Below are 18,436 nucleotides of genomic sequence, written 5' to 3' on the forward strand. Positions count from 1 at the left end.
TGAAGGGCGGAAAGGGGATGAGCAGAAGGGCTTCCTTTCATTATAAGCATTTTACTGCTCTGATTTTTTTTTTTTTACTGTGTACATATATTACCTGGGTGTGAGCAATTACTATCATATCCAGATCCTCATCGTAAAATAGTGTTTATTTTTTAGTGCCAACCTAGGTTCTCTCTCCTCTGTTATTGACTCAAATCCTATTGACTTCTTCCATTTACTCTGCATGCTTTTAATAGTACAGACTTATGCTGCAATGTATTTCATTTTGAAGCATTCATTTTTTTCACTTACTACCTTTATTGAATTCTTGTTATGTGCAAGGAATTTCTACATAAAACCAGTGGATGTTACTGTACACTTTGTCCTATATTAGATAATTGTTAAGTAATCAACAGTCATTTGGAGTTGGTGATTTTGAGAATACATGTCTTCTAAAGAAACTTTAAAAATGCTCCTTAGACCAAATAAATGTCTATGTGCATGCATGCTAAGTTGTTTCAGTCATGTCAGACTCTGCACAACCCTATGGACTGCAGCCTGCAGGCTCCTCTGACGTGGGATTCTCCAGGCAAGAATACTGAAGTGGGTTTCTGTGTCCTCCTCCAGGGGAACTTCTCGACCCAGGGATCTAACCTGCGTCACTTACATCTAACCAGTATTGGCAGGTGGGTTCTTTACCACTAGCGTCACCTGGGAAGCCAATAAATGTCTATGCTAGGCTTCAAAATGTTCACTTCTTCCCTCTTTGCTTTGTTTGGGCCATGGTAGATGGAAAGCAGGGAGCATATCTACAGCCTGAAGAAATGCTTCATCCGAACAGTTTTTCATTCATTCAATTAAAAATTTATTGAGCACCTACTACATCCCAGAGTAAGAAGTGTAAGGTCTTGAAGGGTATTTTTTCCAAGGAAGGTGGCTTTCTTCTTTTTTTTAATATTAAAATAATTCATTACTGGGACTTCCATGGTGGTCTAATGGTTAAGACCCCACGCTTCCACTGCAGGGGGCAAAGTTTCAGTCTCTGGTTGGGGAACTATGATCCTGCATGCTATGTGGAATGGCCAAAATAAGAAAAGAATCCAATACTTTGTTAGAGGTTTGCTGCAGACTCCCGTCAAATAGTTGGCATTTGGTCAAAACTTGTTTTGCAAATATATGATTGACATATAACTTTGTAGGACAACATCTCCAGTCCAGTTTCTCAATATTTTCTCCTGTCCCCACCTGAGGGCCATGCAACTTCCTGGCAACTCTCGGGGAAGCGGAGTTTCCTGGGACCTTGGCCAGAGGGCCTGGAAGAAGCAAGAATGTGCGGTTTGAACACCATTCATAGAGGCTGTTACAGCTATCCTTCTCCTTGGCAAGAATGTGGGCATTAAAAGTGAACTGTTTAGAAATCATCTTCAAGAGCCCTGAGGCCTGAGGATGACAATATGTTGTGCAGAAGTATGTGACATTTGATGTGGCCGCAGGCTTGGCAGACATGCTGTGGGAAGCACGGGGAGAAAGAACTCTAACTGACGGATGTGAATACAGGGTCAAGCCTTCCCTGCACTGTTTTTTTGTTTGTTTGTTTGTTTTTAATGAAATATTGTTAATTTGCTATGTTGTATTAGTTTCAAGTTCTTTGCGACCCCACAGACTGTAGCCCACCATTCTCCTCTGCCTATGAGGATTTTCCAAGCAAGAATACTGAAGTGGGTAGCTGTGCCCTCCTCCAGGGATCTTTCCGACCCAGGGATCAAACCCAGGTCTCTTGCATTGCAGGCAGATTCTTTACCATCTGAGCCACCAGGGAAGCTCAAGAATACCGGAGTGGGTGGCCCATCCCTTCTCCAGGGGGTTTTTTGGACCCAGGAATTGAAACAGAGTCTCCTGCATTGCAGGTAGATTCTTGTAGATTCATTTTTCATTTTTTTTTTTTTTTTTGGAGGCAGATTCTTTATCAGCTGAGTTATCAGGGAAGCCCAGTCTCAAGTGCACAACAAAGTAATTCATTTTTATGTGTGTCTGTGTGCATCATCTTTCTCAGATTCTTTTCCATTATAGGTCATTACAAGATATTGAATATAGTTCCCTGTGATATACAGTAGCTCCTTGCTGTTTTTCTCTTCTATTTATTTATTTAAAAAATATTTATCTATTTTTTGCTGTGTCAGGTCTTCATTGCGGCATGCAGGATCTTTGCTCATGTGGGATACTTGCAGCTAAGACTCTCTAATTGTGGCCCTCGGGCTTAGTTGCCCACGTCATGTGGGATCGTTGTTCCCCAGCCAGGGATCGAAGCAAAGTTCCCTGCATCGCTAGGCAGTTTCTTTTTTTTTTTTTTTTTTTTTTAAATTTTTATTAGTTGGAGGCTAATTACTTTACATCATTACAGTAGTTTTTGCTATACATTGATATGAATTAGCCATGGATTTACATGTACTCCCCATCCCAGTCCCCCCTCCCACCTCCCTCTCCACCCGATCCCTCTGGGTCTTCCCAGTGCACCAGGTCCAAGCACTTGTCTCATGCACCCAACCAAGGCTGGTGATCTGTTTCACCCTAGATAATATACATGTTTCAATGCTGTTCTCCTGAAACATCCCACCCTCGCCTTCTCCCAGAGTCCACAAGTCTGTTCCATACATCTGAGTCTCTTTTTCTGTTTTGAATATAGGGTTATCGTTACCATCTTTCTAAAGTCCATATATATGTGTTAGTATACTGTAATGGTCTTTATCTTTCTGGCTTACTTCGCTCTGTATAATGGGCTCCAGTTTCATCCATCTCATTAGAACTGATTCAAATGAATTCTTTTTAATGGCTGAGTAATATTCCATGGTGTATATGTACCACAGCTTCCTCATCCATTCATCTGCTGATGGGCATCTGGGTTGCTTCCATGTCCTGGCTATTATAAACAGTGCTGCGATGAACATTGGGGTGCATGTGTCTCTTTCAGATCTGGTTTCCTTGGTGTGTATGCCCAGAAGTGGGATTGCTGGGTCATACGGCAGTTCTATTTCCAGCTTTTTAAGAAATCTCCACACTGTTTTCCATAGTGGCTGTACTAATTTGCATTCCCACCAACAGTGTAAGAGGGTTCCCTTTTCTCCACACCCTCTCCAGCATTTATTGCTTGTAGACTTTTGGATAGCAGCCATCCTGACTGGCGTACAATGGTACCTCATTGTGGTTTTGATTTGCATTTCTCTGATAATGAGTGATGTTGAGCATCTTTTCATGTGTTTGTTAGCCATCTGTATGTCTTCCTTGGAGAAGTGTCTGTTGAGTTCTTTGGCCCATTTTTTGATTGGGTCATTTATTTTTCTGGAGTTGAGCTGGAGGAGTTGCTTGTATATTTTTGAGATTAATCCTTTGTCTGTTGCTTCGTTTGCTATTATTTTCTCCCAATCTGAGGGCTGTCTTTTCACCTTGCTTATAGTTTCCTTTGTTGTGCAAAAGCTTTTAAGTTTCATTAGGTCCCATTTGTTTATTTTTGCTTTTATTTCTGAAATTCTGGGATGTGGGTCATAGAGGATCCTGCTGTGGTTTATGTCGGAGAGTGTTTTGCCTATGTTCTCCTCTAGGAGTTTGATAGTTTCTGGTCTTACATTTAGATCTTTAATCCATTTTGAGTTTATTTTTGTGTATGGTGTTAGAAAGTGTTCTAGTTTCATTCGTTTACAGGTGGTTGACCAGTTTTCCCAGCACCACTTGTTAAAGAGGTTATCTTTTTTCCATTGTATATCCTTGCCTCCTTTGTCGAAGATAAGGTGACCATAGGTTCGTGGATTTATCTCTGGGCTTTCTATTCTGTTCCATTGATCTATATTTCTGTCTTTGTGCTAGGCAGTTTCTTAACCACGGGACCATCAGGGAAGTCCCCGGTTTTTCTAGTTTATGTATCGCAGTGTGTATATGTTTCCCTGCTGTAATTTTAGATTATGGGGAGAAACTGGCAAAAGAAGTGATGGGAATGGACAGTGTAAAGAGGAGGACAGGGTTGGGAGAGAAGGCAGCATAGGGTGAAGAGCAGCCCATACCTGGTTCAAAGGAGGAGGAAACTATGAAGCAGAGAGAAGAGAAAGGAGCACTGTCTTTGATTGCTCACAGCAGATACATAGACTGAAAGCCCCTAAAAAAGGAGAAGAACCACTGGGTAGTGTCAGAGGTAGGGAACATCCACGTCTATGTAAGCTCTGTGACCTCAAGACAGTTAGCGAACCTTTATGAAGGTCTTTCATTCTGGATAAAATGGGGTGGTGGTTCCCACACGCAGAGCTGCTGTGACAGGCAGTCCACCTGGAAGCCTCCAGTACTTGCTCGGCACAGAGTAGGAGCAAAGTGAGTCTGGTGTCCCATCCTCCTGCATCACAGGAAAGGTCAAAGGGCTCAGGGTCCCTGTGCCAAACACAAGGGAATCATTGAGGTTCAATGACAAGCAGCTGGGCTGGGGGTTGGGCTGGCGGAAGAAAGCAGTGGGTGTCCAACTGCACAAGCTAGTTATCAAATAGGCTGAGCTTTAAAACTCTTTCTACTGCTGAGGCTATTAATGGATGAAATAATGATGGCCAGGAGTAACCAAGAGAACATTCAGATGTGGTATGTAAGCTATACTAAGGTTGGACATTTTTTATTTTAGAAAGAAAATTCTTAAATTGAAAAGAAGAAATTCTGCAGGCACTCATGAGTTTCAAGGCACTTATTCCAAATATCTGAGGATTCCAGTATTAGAGTATTGTGGCCCCCCATTTGGGAAACAGTTCTCTGTGTATGATGACCTGTTATTCCAGGTAATTCTGACAACAGCTCCATGAGGTAGGAGCTTCTTGGAAGCAGGCAGCAGACCATGAGTCATAGTCCTCCGCACCCCAGCTATGGAGGACTAGACTAGGAGTAGATCAAGATTTTGCCTAAGTCAGGCTAATTAGTTTTCATCTCTTCTATTATCATTCCTAATGTAAGAACAAGACTTACAAAGGTTAAATCTCATGTCCAGTTATCTATCTCACAAGACCCAAAACTCGGATTTCTGTCCAAATCTGTTGAACTCCAAAGCCTGCTGCCTTGCTGCACAAATACATATGCTTGGTCTTTGGAGGTGAATATGTCAAGTTCTAGCGGACATGGCCATGGCTTCAAGGAGGGTCTCCAGAGTGGCTTGGCACTAGATTAGACATTGAGTTTCCTCTGCCTGCCAGCTTGAGTTCACATGATCTGGGCAACAAGATCAGCAGCTCTGGGTGAGAAGTTGATATATCTGGGCACTCATTGCCAAGGGAATGCGTTTGAGTTGAAATTATCCAGGCTGAACTCTAGACGTGAGATGTACCTACAACATGCTTCTAAAAATAGTCTTGATGGTGAGCAGTTGCTATGGGAAAGAGATCCCTTTGGTTTAAATTTTTTTTTTTACAACTGTAGGTAAAACCTCAAACCCTCTACCCCCCGAGAACCTTTCTTGGGTAGCAGTTAGTTATCCTTTACTCAAATCAACAGCTCCCAAATAGAAGCAGATACACAAAAACTTTTATTAAGTGGAAGTTAGACTTCATGGTAATTAACCAGTTACAAGTGCATTTAAATGCATGTGTGTGGACACCGTAGAAATCAGAACGGTCTTCCTGAAAGTCCAGTGTTCTGGCTCGGCACGTGCCAGTGCAACCCAAGGTAGAACCATACACACAGGAAATACAGGGCGACGATGACGTCAGACTAGATTGGCAACACCATATTCATTGTTACAGCTAAGCATCACAGAACGTGAAAGTCCAAAGACCAGAAGACTATTACTAAAATGATTCTTACTATAGACCCTTACTTCTACTTAAATGCTTCCATAGGACCCATGTAGCAAATCCTCAACTCCGGGGGGACAGCACCATTTCCTGATTTTACGCTTCAATGGGCCACAGAAACCATAAAGAGTCAGGGGTCCTTCTGATGCCCGTGGCAGGGAGATGCCAGCTGTCCCCTTGGGAAAGTACAGCTTCATTTAACTGGTGTCAACATTTGATACTGTAAATCTTCCATTTGAAAATCTGCCTTCTATTTCAATTAGCACCAGTTTATTTGAAATCGTTTTCCTGGTGTTAAATATTTAGGAAACATTTTTTTTTTTTTTAAACCAACACACAAAGTCCCAAACAATGGAAAGCAAAAAACATTCAAAAAGTTGTTTTAGATAACAGCATTTAGAAAAACAACATCATTTAAACATTCAACAAATCTATGTACAAGGTGCCCAAAGCTGGCAAGGAGCATGGCTGAGGAACAGTCACGTAAAAGGTTTATTAACCTGAACCTCCTCAGGCTGTATTTACAGTCAGATAGGTATTCAGAAATGTAGTATCAGAACATCTGGATTTGGCTAAAAATCATATAAAAAGACACATCCCGGCCCCCAATAACTTCTAAATAGGTAGCAAACATATCCAGTATAACCACAAGTACCAGGTTTAGAAGTATATTTTTCCATATTTTACAAACAAACAGCTGAGAAACTTTATCAATGGACATAGAAGAGATCCTAAGTGGCAGAGAAATGAAGTTCTGTATGTCAACATTGTCAGATGAAGGAAAGAATTTTATTTTTCATGCCGAGTAACATAGGAAAGTACTGATTAAGGAGCAAGAATAAATTATTAGGGGAAAAGGTTTCATGGGAATACAAAATCCCCAAGAGTGCTGAAGACATGTGTGTTTATTTTATATGGACTTTCCAAAAAAATATAGGTGATGATCTCAGTTTAATTTTGAAAAAAAAAAAAAAAAAAGCCAATGGTTTTTCTTCGCAGAACAATATTTTTATATTGTTTATATTTCTATATTCTGTTTTTATATTCTTTAAAACTATATAATCCAAACCCTTTGGAGAAGAGTTTCCCCCCCCCCCCTTAGATTGGGAATTACACACAATAGACACAGGCTATGCTATATTTATCCAAGGCAATATGCATTAACTTCATGCAGTTTTGTTTGCTTGCTAATCCAGTGTTACTAGAACATTCACCTCTAAAAAAACTGGGCCCATTTTGTAACACCCACATTTCCCATTTCTGCTGAAGAAGTAAAATATAAACCATTTCTCCTTTAATCACCTTTGTGGCTGAGATTTGTTTAGAGCCTGAAGTTTCAATGCACTGTCTTTAAAAGTATCAGCTAGAAGTGTATAGCTGGAAGTCCTATATCCCCATAATGATATGCATTCAAGTCTGTTTTGAATAATTTGCAGTTGTGGTAAGTCTCAATGAAAAAAAAAATTGACTTGAATTGGATACAAAATAACATTACCCTTTGAAAATGCATAGCTTGTCACTTTTACATTCATTCACTAATATTAAAGACTTTTATACACAAGTACTTACCTCTAAGTAGTGGTAAGATTGTATTTTGAAAGATTTCTAAAAATTGGAGAGCACTGCCTCATTGTTTTTGAACTAGTGCCTGATTCCAAGTTAACACTGTCATGTTAACACTTGCATCTCACAGGAAGGACTGAGTCTTCTTTTTTTTTTGTTAGCAGGCACTAAAAAGCAATGCTTTCTACTGACAGCATTTCCACTAAATACCCCATTTTTAGCTATTTTGTCCTTTTATTTGAATAGGTTAGATTTGGTGTAGAAAACAACTTGAAAGATGGCTTAATTCTTAAAAGTAGAATGTTTTAAAATCTTATCATGGATGAAGGGCAACAGAGGTTTTGTGATGACTGTGGCTCTCTCACTCCCCGGCTCCCTCATTCAAAAAAGATGACCACAGGCCACTCGGCAGTTGTATTTGATGATAGTCACGAACCCTTTGGGACCTAGCGATTTTTTCTTATCCTGAGTTCTTCCTCTAAGTATATAGATTTTGATACATGAAACACTTTGGAAACTACACTAATGTCTGGTTATTCCAGAGAGCTTATGTTTCAATGGCTGACTATCGTCCAGCCATTAATTATAAAAATAGGAATTTAAGGTCGTGTTGTAGGAAAATATTGATTAATGGCATTTTTTTAAAAACATATATGATCTGCCTGCCTGGGTTATTTTACACCCAGGATATTTTCAGTTATTGAAGTCATGGAACAAGTATATTTGGGGGGTATTGAGTTCTTCCCTAAACATCTAAATCTATTCTAAAGCTTTCTACAAGTGATCACAGAGATTCCCCAAACAGCTGGGACACTTTGGAAGAAGAAGCTTTGCTATCATCACAGGGCTTGGTCAAATCACAGTCATTGCTTTCCAATTAGCAGAGTGTAAGGGAAAAGGCGTAAAGAGCAAAGCAACGGTTTACAGTCTGCAGTGATGCATCTTTCTCTGCCTCTCTCGTTTTGGCTGCACTGCACAGCATGTGGGATCTTAGTTCCCCAACTAAGGGATGGTACCCGTGTCCCCTGCATTGGAAGCACGGAGTCTTAACCGCTGGCCCACCAGGGAGGTCCCCGCAGCGACGCATCTTTTTTAAATTTCCCTCGGGTGGGGGTAGTTTGTGGTTGCTACACGGTAGATCCGTGAGGGGCAATTCCACTGGCCCCCGAGCTCTGCCTCTTTCCTGTCTTGGTCATCTGTGCCCAAAACACGGGAAGGAAGCTCCACTGGAGTGAGAGACACGTGCTTCACAACACGAGCAGACTGGAAGAGCCTTCTCTTCGCATAAACTTAAAACAAGTATGCCCCGCAGGAGCCACTTCCTTTTCACATAATAAAGGGCAGTTCCATTTTCACGCTCTGTGATTGTGGGCGGAGGTCAGGGCCCAGACCAACGAACGTGAAGCTCTCTTTCTGTCCTGATCACTCCATTGGCTTTGCTCCGGAGGGGGACTCATGGGGGTAGAGGACTTGCAAGGCGGGCTTTGAACCAAAGTGGAAGGACTAGGTGTCTGCCTTGCTATTCTTTGTCAGTGAGTCTGACCGGATCTTTTGTGCTGAACATGGCAGGTTGTCTGCTGATCAACCTGCCCTCTGAATGGTCATCCCAAACTGTGGAGACAAATGGAAATGTTTCACTGAAGGAAGTGAGGCGCCTCATCGACTCAGCCTAACATGCAAGTCCTGGTAGTGTTTATCCCCTTGGACCTTAATTGAAGAGTGAGAAAGCAAGAGCACAGAAGTGAAAATGTTTAATCCAGGGCTTTGGGAAGCAAACATACATTAAAAACAGCATGGCCGCTGGCTCAGGCAGATTAAGGCAGAGGGGAGACGGACATTTTGCTAGTGAATTCAAGATGGTTGCCAAAAGGGATAAAGGGACCATTGACTAGAATGGGGACTGTTCTTTCTCCCTTAAAGTCTTTTCCAGCTGCTGGTTTTTCCTCTTCAGTCAGGGATGTAAAGAGAATTCAGAAGGAAATAGATGAGAAACTTTTTTTTTTTTTTTTTCAAGAAAATTTTGTTTTTTAATGACAGTGCTCTTGCCTTTTTCGGGAGTTGCTGCTTGCTCCCCTGGCTAATTTTCTGAATTAAAAATTTAGAGAACTGCTCCTAGTAAGTATGTAAATATAACAGTTAATCAGACATGAGAATTAATTTTTAACACTTTCATGATATAAATAGCGGGGAGCTTTCCTTTGAAAGCTGGCAGTTAATATTTATGTGGATGGTGCTCAATAGGAAAAGAATATTTTGAAGAAAAAAGGACTATGGCCTAAGTGTTGAAGTCATAATCTCCACCTTCTTTCAAAACCTACAGTTATTTATTTTTTGAATGGTAGCTTTTCTCTTGTTCCCTTGAACTCGGGTCCTTTTAAGTCCTGCCACTGTCTTGGCATTGGGGCTAACCATTGCAAAATGGGCTTCTTTTCCACCAGAATAGGAAAGCTCACAATTTCCTCTTCTAGTACTGTATTGCTTTAGAGACATAATAAAAGTATAATTTATCAAAAAGCAGGTGATGGGCCAAAATGGTTTAGGCCCATCTAGCTCCATGAATAAACTTGTGAGTGACTTTACTCAAAACCTGTGAAACCTGTGAGCTGATGAGAGAAGAGGAGCATCCATTCATGGACTGGTCAACCTGTCAATCATATGATGACAGAACCATCAGGCATTGTCAGTGTTGTTTAAGTTGCATTCATATTTACCATGTGACATAACAATATTACCAGCTATTTCCAACTTTGAGATGACAGTATTTTTCAATTTAATCCTTACAAACGGTAAATTTGAGCTTATTTTCAAATTTGGGGGCATCAGTACAAATTTACATGGATAGCAAAAGCTGACTGTTAGCAGCAAAATAACTTTTTTCAAAGGAGTCAAAAGTTTAACTCAGAACATTGCACTAGCTAGTCATCTCCTATAATTAACCACTTAAATGGCTAGAATTTAGGGGATGGGGGCCTGGAAGGTAGGCTAAAGGGATAAATTTCAGAGTGAGTCTGCATTTGACACTGTGAATGAGAGGGTTCTTTACTTCCATGCTGAAATACTTGGATTGTAAGGATGGGTAAAGAACATGGGTCCCTGGGGTCTTCTCAGGTCTAGAATCATTCTGGAAGATTGAGGTCTAAGCCAGCTCTTTAACTTGCTCTTTCCCTCCTCCCTGGACGTAGTAATGAGGCTGACTCAGGTTCAAGACCACTTGCACCAGGTTTGGCTTTGGAGGTGGTGGAAGTAATTTTAAATATTCTCATTCTATGCTGAGTACTAGGGAGGGTCAAAGGAAGTCATGTATCTGAAAGAGACACACTTTCTTATATATCTGAAAGGGTTAGTGATTATCCTAATACCATCAGGACTCTGGTGTAAGATACACTCTAAAATTATCTAGTTTATCCAAATGGAGAAAGCAACTTCTAATTTTTTCCATGACACATTTATTCCTACTTTGTCTTTGCCCTCAGGGAAAGATGTTAAGGTTTTCTACATGGAAAAACTCCATTTTGAGGTTAGTGGACACTCTAAAATACCTAAGGACCTACCAGTTATGAAGCAAGGGTTTTGCTGTGTCAGAGGTGGAACAACGGAACTTTTATTCTGGGATGAAAACTCACGAGGCAGGATGGAGTGGGAAGGGATGTGGAGGGGTTGGCAAAGGGCTTTGGCACAAGGAGGCAACGTGTGCTATCTGAAACTGCAGGGGCTCCTGGCTGCCTTCGCTGAAGGCACAAGGCTGCTCTTTGCCAGCCCCTCATCACAGTGGTCACGGCAGTGAAAACAGTAAGGAAGTTAGGATTACAGTCATTCAATGCTTAGGGGCCCGGCCTGGGCATGCCAGGAGGCAGAGTGAGAGCTGAATAATACTTCGGTATATTTTGATCAGAAGCAAGGCTAGTTTAAGGATGTTGTATTTTAATACTCAAATCTTCCATGAGAGTGATTTTTTGGGGAGAACTGACTTCTCTCCCTTTTTAAATTTTAGTTGCCCAGATAGTGCCAATGTGTGAGTTGGGGGAGCTGCTGGAAGAACTTGACTTGATGGCTATGGAAGGTGAAATCTGCTTTTTCCCAACAGTTGAAACCGGTGCCCAAAGGCTGTGTCTGTCCATATACAGGTTCTCTTTGGTCTGCACACTGCTGGCCAAGAATTTGAATTTTGATTAAGTGTCAGGTAACATTATATTTCCAAGTCAGAAGGTCTAGCGCCCTGGGCCTGATTTCTGCATGGTTCTGATTGTCTACAGCTGGGGTCCCCCTTCAATGGGGACACATGTCCTCTGGTTCACTGTGATCTCTGTCATTCTCTAGTGTCCTTCTTTTGCCTGATCTGAATCATTCGTTTACACAATTTGCCTGTTCTTTCTAACGCATTTGCTATGTACCATTAGGAGGCTTCTATTTAAATATGAAGCAAGACTCATTTGATCAAAAACCATGCAGCAATGAACACTTCTTGGGAAACTGTAATGCCAACATTAGAGATATTCCAAGAGAATGAAGAGAGACATTGGACTGCCTCATCTCAGAGATGAAGCTGTACATGTCTTCCCGTAACCCTGTGCATTTCTAGTCCTCATGTGTGCAGATTCTGAAGCCTGTTTGAAAGCAGAGTCTGAGTGACCCTTTGACCACCTCACAGGGGTTGCCTAATGGGTGTAAGACTGTTCTGTCCTAGCTTTTCTTTTGATGTTATCTGCATACTTGACTAATTAGTCTAGCTTTTGAATTACTAAAATCTTAGAAAGAAAAGATGTTTTCTTGCTTAACAGTGAGTGGGCTAGAAAAAACTAATGCATTATGAAATGGTTTTGGCAAAGCTCAGAATTATTTGTGTGGTTAATCAACTCTCCATGGTAGCCTTCCTTGTTCCCTGACTCCTGGGAATATAGTGACTTTCTGATCTCAAACTTGCCTGTCTGTGAACTTCTCATGTGAAAAATCAAGCACTTGTTCTGATAAGGAAATGAAAGTTGTTTAGTTAGTGGTGAGCACAAAATTATTTTAAACATCACCAATCAGCTAAGAATTGTATCTTTGGGCTTATACACTATGATTTTAGAAATTACCATCAAATGACACTTGCTAGTCAAATGCAGCTTTGTGGTTCTGGTAGGCTGAGCATTAAGCTTGTCCTTGTGACAGAAATCTATCACGGTACATGACAGAATTTACAAGTTTATTTCTCTCATTGCCTATAAGCATATCTATTAATATTTTAAAGATTTCAGAGATATGATTCTTAAAGTGTTTTCTTTTCCCCAAATACTTTGAAAAAACACTGGTAAAGATAAAAGGAGTAGCTGTTGCAATCTTGATTCTCTTGTAATAATCTTTCCATCTGATCTGCATTTCTACTCTTGCTGCAGAGGGTGGATTGAAAAGATATGCATCAAAATGCTTGCTTAAAAGAGGCATAGCCCTTTGTTTGGAGAGCAGGAATTGCTTACAGTATTAACACTTCCTGTCTGGTAAAATATTGTATTTTAAAAAATAAGCTACAATGTATAAAACCAAGGTCATTTCCCACAAAATGTTCATGTTCTTTGTGATTACAAAATGCTGCATCTTGTAAAATATTTCCAGTTCTGTTAACTTGAGAAGTTAAGTACTAATGCTTATTATAAAAATGTCACATCTTTCAGAATTGTAGAAGCCTACGCAGTGTATTTCTTGCCTTATTTGGAAAATTAAGTTATAATTATTATTGTATTTAAGATCACATTTTGACACAACACATTACTATTGTGATTCTCAAACTCACAAGAAAAGTTATAAAACATGAGATTGTCTTCAATTAAAAAACAAAAAAGGAACTATTTACAAAACAGGACCAGAAGTAAAATTCCTATTTTGATTTCTAGTCCTATGATAGATACACCTTTTAAAGCACATACGTCATTGGATCTGGGCTTTTACAGTTAGTCATGATAAGCAAACCAGTCGGTCTTAAATACATTTTACACTTTCTTGCTCTACTGGTGTGCATTACTTAGTGATACAATTGGTACCTAAAAGTGCTTATAAGCTCATTTCATTTACCAATTTCCGGTTTGACTAGTTACAATGTGAAAAAAGGAAACAGTTCCGCTCTGGAGGAAGCCCCACAGGTATGGGGAACAGAGAGAGCGTGTGTGCTGCTGGTTGGGTGATTTTCTTAGAGAAATGAAAATTCCAGTTGACCCGTGTGCCCAGCACTTTCTCCACAATGATCCGCATCCTCATCCATATTCATGAATCCTGCTCTTGTTTCCACTCATTTGTATGCACAAATTCTTCCCTGCGTTCATATAGGTCAGAGCTACAGTTGATGTGGTCAATAGAAATTCTACAGGGTCATGAGAAAAGGCAGCACCTTGTCCACAAAAGTTCATGGAAGTTTGCTCCTTAACCTGTCATTAAAGCAAAATGCACAACTTTCACATCCCTCCCCTACAGAATTCTTGCGTACAGCTAATTATCAGTTCTCCAACCAGCTGATTATAAAAAGGAACACCAAGGCGTCATATTCATAATTACATTCAGAAACAGCCTTATATGAGTCTGTGAAAACCCACCAGGGACTGCGCTGTGGTTCAGACGTCACCCTTCGAATGCAGGTCTAAGAAACAAAGAAACTGCTCTGTTTCATAAAGCATTCCTCCACACCTCAAAAAGTTTGTACTGTCCAGTTCATGGAAATTGGTCATGAAATGGTATGTTCATTAAAAAACAAACAGAAATTATTCTGACCAGAAAAGATGCTGGAGATAATAAAAAACCTTTCTAGTCTTAAAATTCTCCAGATCCACTTTTCATATACCCTTTAGTTTTCCCTGAGGAAATGATTTTTTTTTTTTTTTACAGTATTTTGCTACTATTCTCAAGGTATTCTCTCCCATATGTACAGTTTGTGCCACTTTTCCCTAAACTTTCCCAAGTGAATGCTGCGTTTTCCTTTTCCAATGAAGTCAGATGGAGGCGGACATGGGTTGAGCAGTGCTGGCCAATTCAGAACTGCTTTTGAGTGTGGCTTAGTGTGACATCAGTGACAGTAGACTTCAAGTGATCTTGAAATCTGATAGAGGGCATGTTAATTTCAGACACTTTTTACAACATACACGTAACTTTAAAAAAAAAAAAAAAACTTTGTTGGAAAGTCCAAGAACTGTAACGTGCATCTTTCTCTATTGAAAAGTTTTCATCTGCAACAAGGTTATGACTGGACAAAAACTCCTCTCATAAAGGGCACCCGCCCTGTTGGTGCACGGAGTTGATGACAGGCACGCACATTCCTGCTCAGAAACCCACTGCCCTCTTCCTGACACTGGCTTTCGCCAAACAATGGAGGGAACTTTTCAGCAAGCGAGGAGGAGAGTAGCACGTGCCCACCGAGGATGTGCATGGGGCACGCAGCATCCCTGCCCGTGCTCTTCCCATGAAGGAGCTGTCTCTTGGCTTTAAGCAGTGGCTCCTTGGATGGGAACATGGCAGCTCCCTTGTAGATGCCCAGGGACAGTCACCACCAGCTGATCCGCACTAGGATGGTGAACCCCAGTCAGGGGTCCAGAGTCCTCCTGTATCCCATCTCTGGCTTCCCACCCACTTGCTACCGGATGTTTCCTCCAGGTGGCCACACTGCCTCCCACTCATCTTCTGGGAAGGACTAAGGCTTAAAATGACTGCTGTCTGTTGTGCAGCTATCTGGAGAAGCCTGTCCATCACCAGGGAGTGCCTTCTTTGGAGAGAGATGAGAAATCTTTTCTGCAGGAAGGGGCATCGGGGAGAGAAAAGTCAAAGGCTACCACATGCCTTCTTTAGAAAGACTCTGGGACCAGAACGCATTGCCTTTGCTGTTCCTTTTGCACATTCTCTGAGCTGCCCACGGTAGGCGGGGCTCCCATTAAGCAGCTCCATGCCCTGGGACTTCCTTCTCACTCATCTCCCTCCTCCCCCTGACAAATGAAGACACAAAAGAACATGGTACCACAAAGAAGGCATAAAATAAATCCTGGGCTTAATTTGGCACATCATTTAGTTCCAAAATATCTCTACTTTTTTTTTTAATTTTAGCATTTACAATCAGTTTTGTATATTACAATTTGTAGCTTTCTGGGCGGCTTGAAAGAAATTTTATCCCTTTTCTTCAAGGCCAGCCAGGTGAAGCCTGGTGGTCCCCTAGTCATAACATGCCTGGTGCAGAGAATAGGTGTCTGTGTGCAGGAAGTACGGAGGGTCTATGCCCACCTTGGAGTTGGAGCAGAGGACACGCAGAGCCCCGGGCTGGCCTGAAGAAAGGAGCCCCGCATGGGTCAGAGAGGTGGAGAGTGTGTGAGAAGAAGGTTTTAGAAAGGAGAAGAAATCCCAGGGAAGCTGCATTCAGATCTACGCTTCTGCTTACCCCCGTGCATCAGATAATAATCAGGTAAGGACTGAGCTTGGCTCAGCCAGGCCAGAGCCCAGAACTAGTCATGGACTGTCCCTCTCGGGGCAGAATCACAGAGCCTCACGCCAGGACTGTCCATAGCCACCATCTCTCCCAAAGTTCTGGGAGTGGGGGGATAGCTTTAACCCCTTGCCATTTTAATCTCTTTTGATTAGTGATTTAATCCAAGGAGCAAGGGCCATGGAACTTTGCTGGAGAGAAAACCCTCTCCTCCAGGGTTACACCCAACAGCACTGAAGTCCACAGTGAGCCTGCTCATGGCTGACCAGTCTGGGACTCACCAGTGGGCACTGTGGCCGCTGGGCAGTCCAGTCACAGCGCAGGGCTTCCTGGTTCAGGCCAGAGCGTCACCTCCTAGCTGAGATGCCAGTGGGTGAAGCAGCAGGATACCAGGGAGAAGAAAAGACAGGCTGGGATAGAGGGTGCAAATACGTTTCTGTTCTTAAAAAACCCTTTCCTGGCTGACCTTGTCAGTGCTAAAACATATACTATAGCTAGTACTGTACTGATTGGTAATCACAATGTGATATTAAAAGAGAAGCTCTTTCTCTGCTCTCTTAAAGTGTTTTTAAGGAAAAATGAAGGAGGAAAACAGGATCTCTTTCAAGGAATAATTCTTCAAATGTCATATGAGAGTTTAAAAAATAAAATTGCCAAAATATATGAAAGCACAGATTGTTACATTGTAGAACCTCCTTTTTCCCCTTGTGTATTTAAAAAAAAAAGGATATCTGTTATGACTAGATGACTTCTTTCTACTCTTTAAAAAAAAGTGTATGTACAACCTCTAAATATATTAAACTTTGCTCTGTGCAATTTCATTCAACATTCCTATGGCTGATCCTAGGCCCCCGTCCCACACGGTGCATCCTATAAGGTGCTCTTGCGTCTTTGCATAGGTACAGGACGAATAACTCAGGGCGATCAAGAGGAGGGTAGACAGAGAATGAGCTTATTTATAGGGCTTGAGAACTACCCCTGTCCTGGCACCACTCCTAGCAAGACGGACGAACAAACACACACCAGGCTAGAAAGTCTAATAAATGGAACACAGTGTAAGCCCTGGTCCTATTGAATTGAGAGATTCCTATACCAACACGCAATTTCCTTTTGGTGTTTCGTACATTCCCTTCTGAGCGAATTCTTAATGAATAGCTCCAATATTCTGATAAGAAAAATAAAGGTTTGGACCTTCCCTTACCCCATATAATCTTTATAGTGTTCATGAACCCATCTCCCAGACACACTAAAGCCTAAAACCTATAAAAGTGCACTCAGGATGGATGTTGACCTCACATGACTTTCTGAACGCATGGAGGCTGTGCTCTGCATGGTCTGAAGCAACCTGCTGGGATGGTCTGAGTTCTCTACCTTTTCTGAAACCAGTCTGCTGAAGGCCTGATGAGCCACTGACCCGGCAACAACTGTCAGATGAGCAGTGATGAACAGATCTGAGCTGGGGTTGGCATCGCATCACTGAAGGAAGCTTCGAGGCTTACCCAGATGGCGACACATCAGGTCTTGAGTGCACTGTAGCCAGGAGAAAGTAGGTGGGGCCATCTCTCAGGGTGGGGCTTCTGAGGAAGACTCCCAGACGTTTTCCAACAGTGACGCAGGATGTCCTGAACTCAGCTGGGGCTGAAATCTGCTGGTGATGTCCACTATCAATCTCTTTTTGGGCTTATGCCCTCAAGGGCCCTTCAAGCTAATAGCTCTACCATGGTTCAATTTGGGGCCATTCTTCAAAACAAAATAAAACAAACAAAAAAGACATAGAAAAGATACCCAGAGTGCTGCCACTTCCTGGCAACACATCATGATGTGAACTGCTCCCAGAAGTCCGATGGAGAACAGGGAAAAGACTTTACAATGAAAACAGCTATTGTTCTTTATACAAATGCTACTGAGTAACTTGTAGCTTCTTAAGTGTCAAAAAAAAATCTCAGAAATGGTATTATTGAGAAAGTTTATCAAAATAGGCCTCCTTTCTAGGAAAAATGGGCTTGGTTGGTTCGATTGCTACAGAAGTCCACAGTTTTCAGACCTAGACCTACAGCAAAAAAAAAAAAGTTGACTTTTCTTTTTAAGGAAAAGAATAGTTACAGCTGCTCTCAGCTGGGTTCTCAGCAAGAACAGGGAAGGTGGTGACCTTTTTTGTTTTTTTGCTGTGATTTCACCAAGGTTCCTAAAAGTGCTTTCCCTGGGCTTCAAGTCGGTTTGGTACGGAAGGAAAAGCACTTTTCAACACCCTCGGAAGAACGCGAGGGCAGGAGTGTCTGGGGCGGGCTAGGGGCCCACGCATCAGTCAATGAAACGCTGGCAGGCCTTCTTCCAGCGGCAGGCTGTGCACCACATATCCCGGTTCTCCATACCATACACCTTCCGGCACTTCTTGCCCTCTCCCCTGGGCTTCCTGTAAGACAGGCCAGGAAACGGCGTTCAGTGCGAGGGATTCTAGAGGCATTCTTTGAAGACCTCAAAATCCCTGGAAAGCTCTAGAGAAAGTTAGGCCACACCGTAGGGGATCTCTCTAGGTACAGAGGTTAACCTGTGTGGGATGTTTTCACCATACTTCATCACTCACCTGCGCGCAGTCTTGTCTGACTCTTTGCAACCTCTTGGGCTGTAGCCAGTCAGTCTGTCCATGGAATTCTCC

General features: G+C 41.9%; 1 protein-coding gene across 1 annotated transcript in view; it reads right to left on the bottom strand.

The window, feature by feature from the left end:
- Positions 1-5,495: 5,495 nt before the first annotated feature.
- Positions 5,496-18,436, bottom strand: part of ZNF704 (zinc finger protein 704) — a 247,159-nt gene continuing 234,218 nt past the window's right edge. Inside the window, exon 9 of the mRNA XM_020891160.2 lies at positions 5,496-18,193. Within this exon, the coding sequence (XP_020746819.2) occupies positions 18,082-18,193 (112 nt within the window). The 3' untranslated portion in view covers positions 5,496-18,081. The remainder of the gene's footprint in view (positions 18,194-18,436) is intronic.

Source organism: Odocoileus virginianus, chromosome 15 (genome assembly GCF_023699985.2).
Source record: "Odocoileus virginianus isolate 20LAN1187 ecotype Illinois chromosome 15, Ovbor_1.2, whole genome shotgun sequence".
NCBI lineage: Eukaryota > Metazoa > Chordata > Mammalia > Artiodactyla > Cervidae > Odocoileus > Odocoileus virginianus.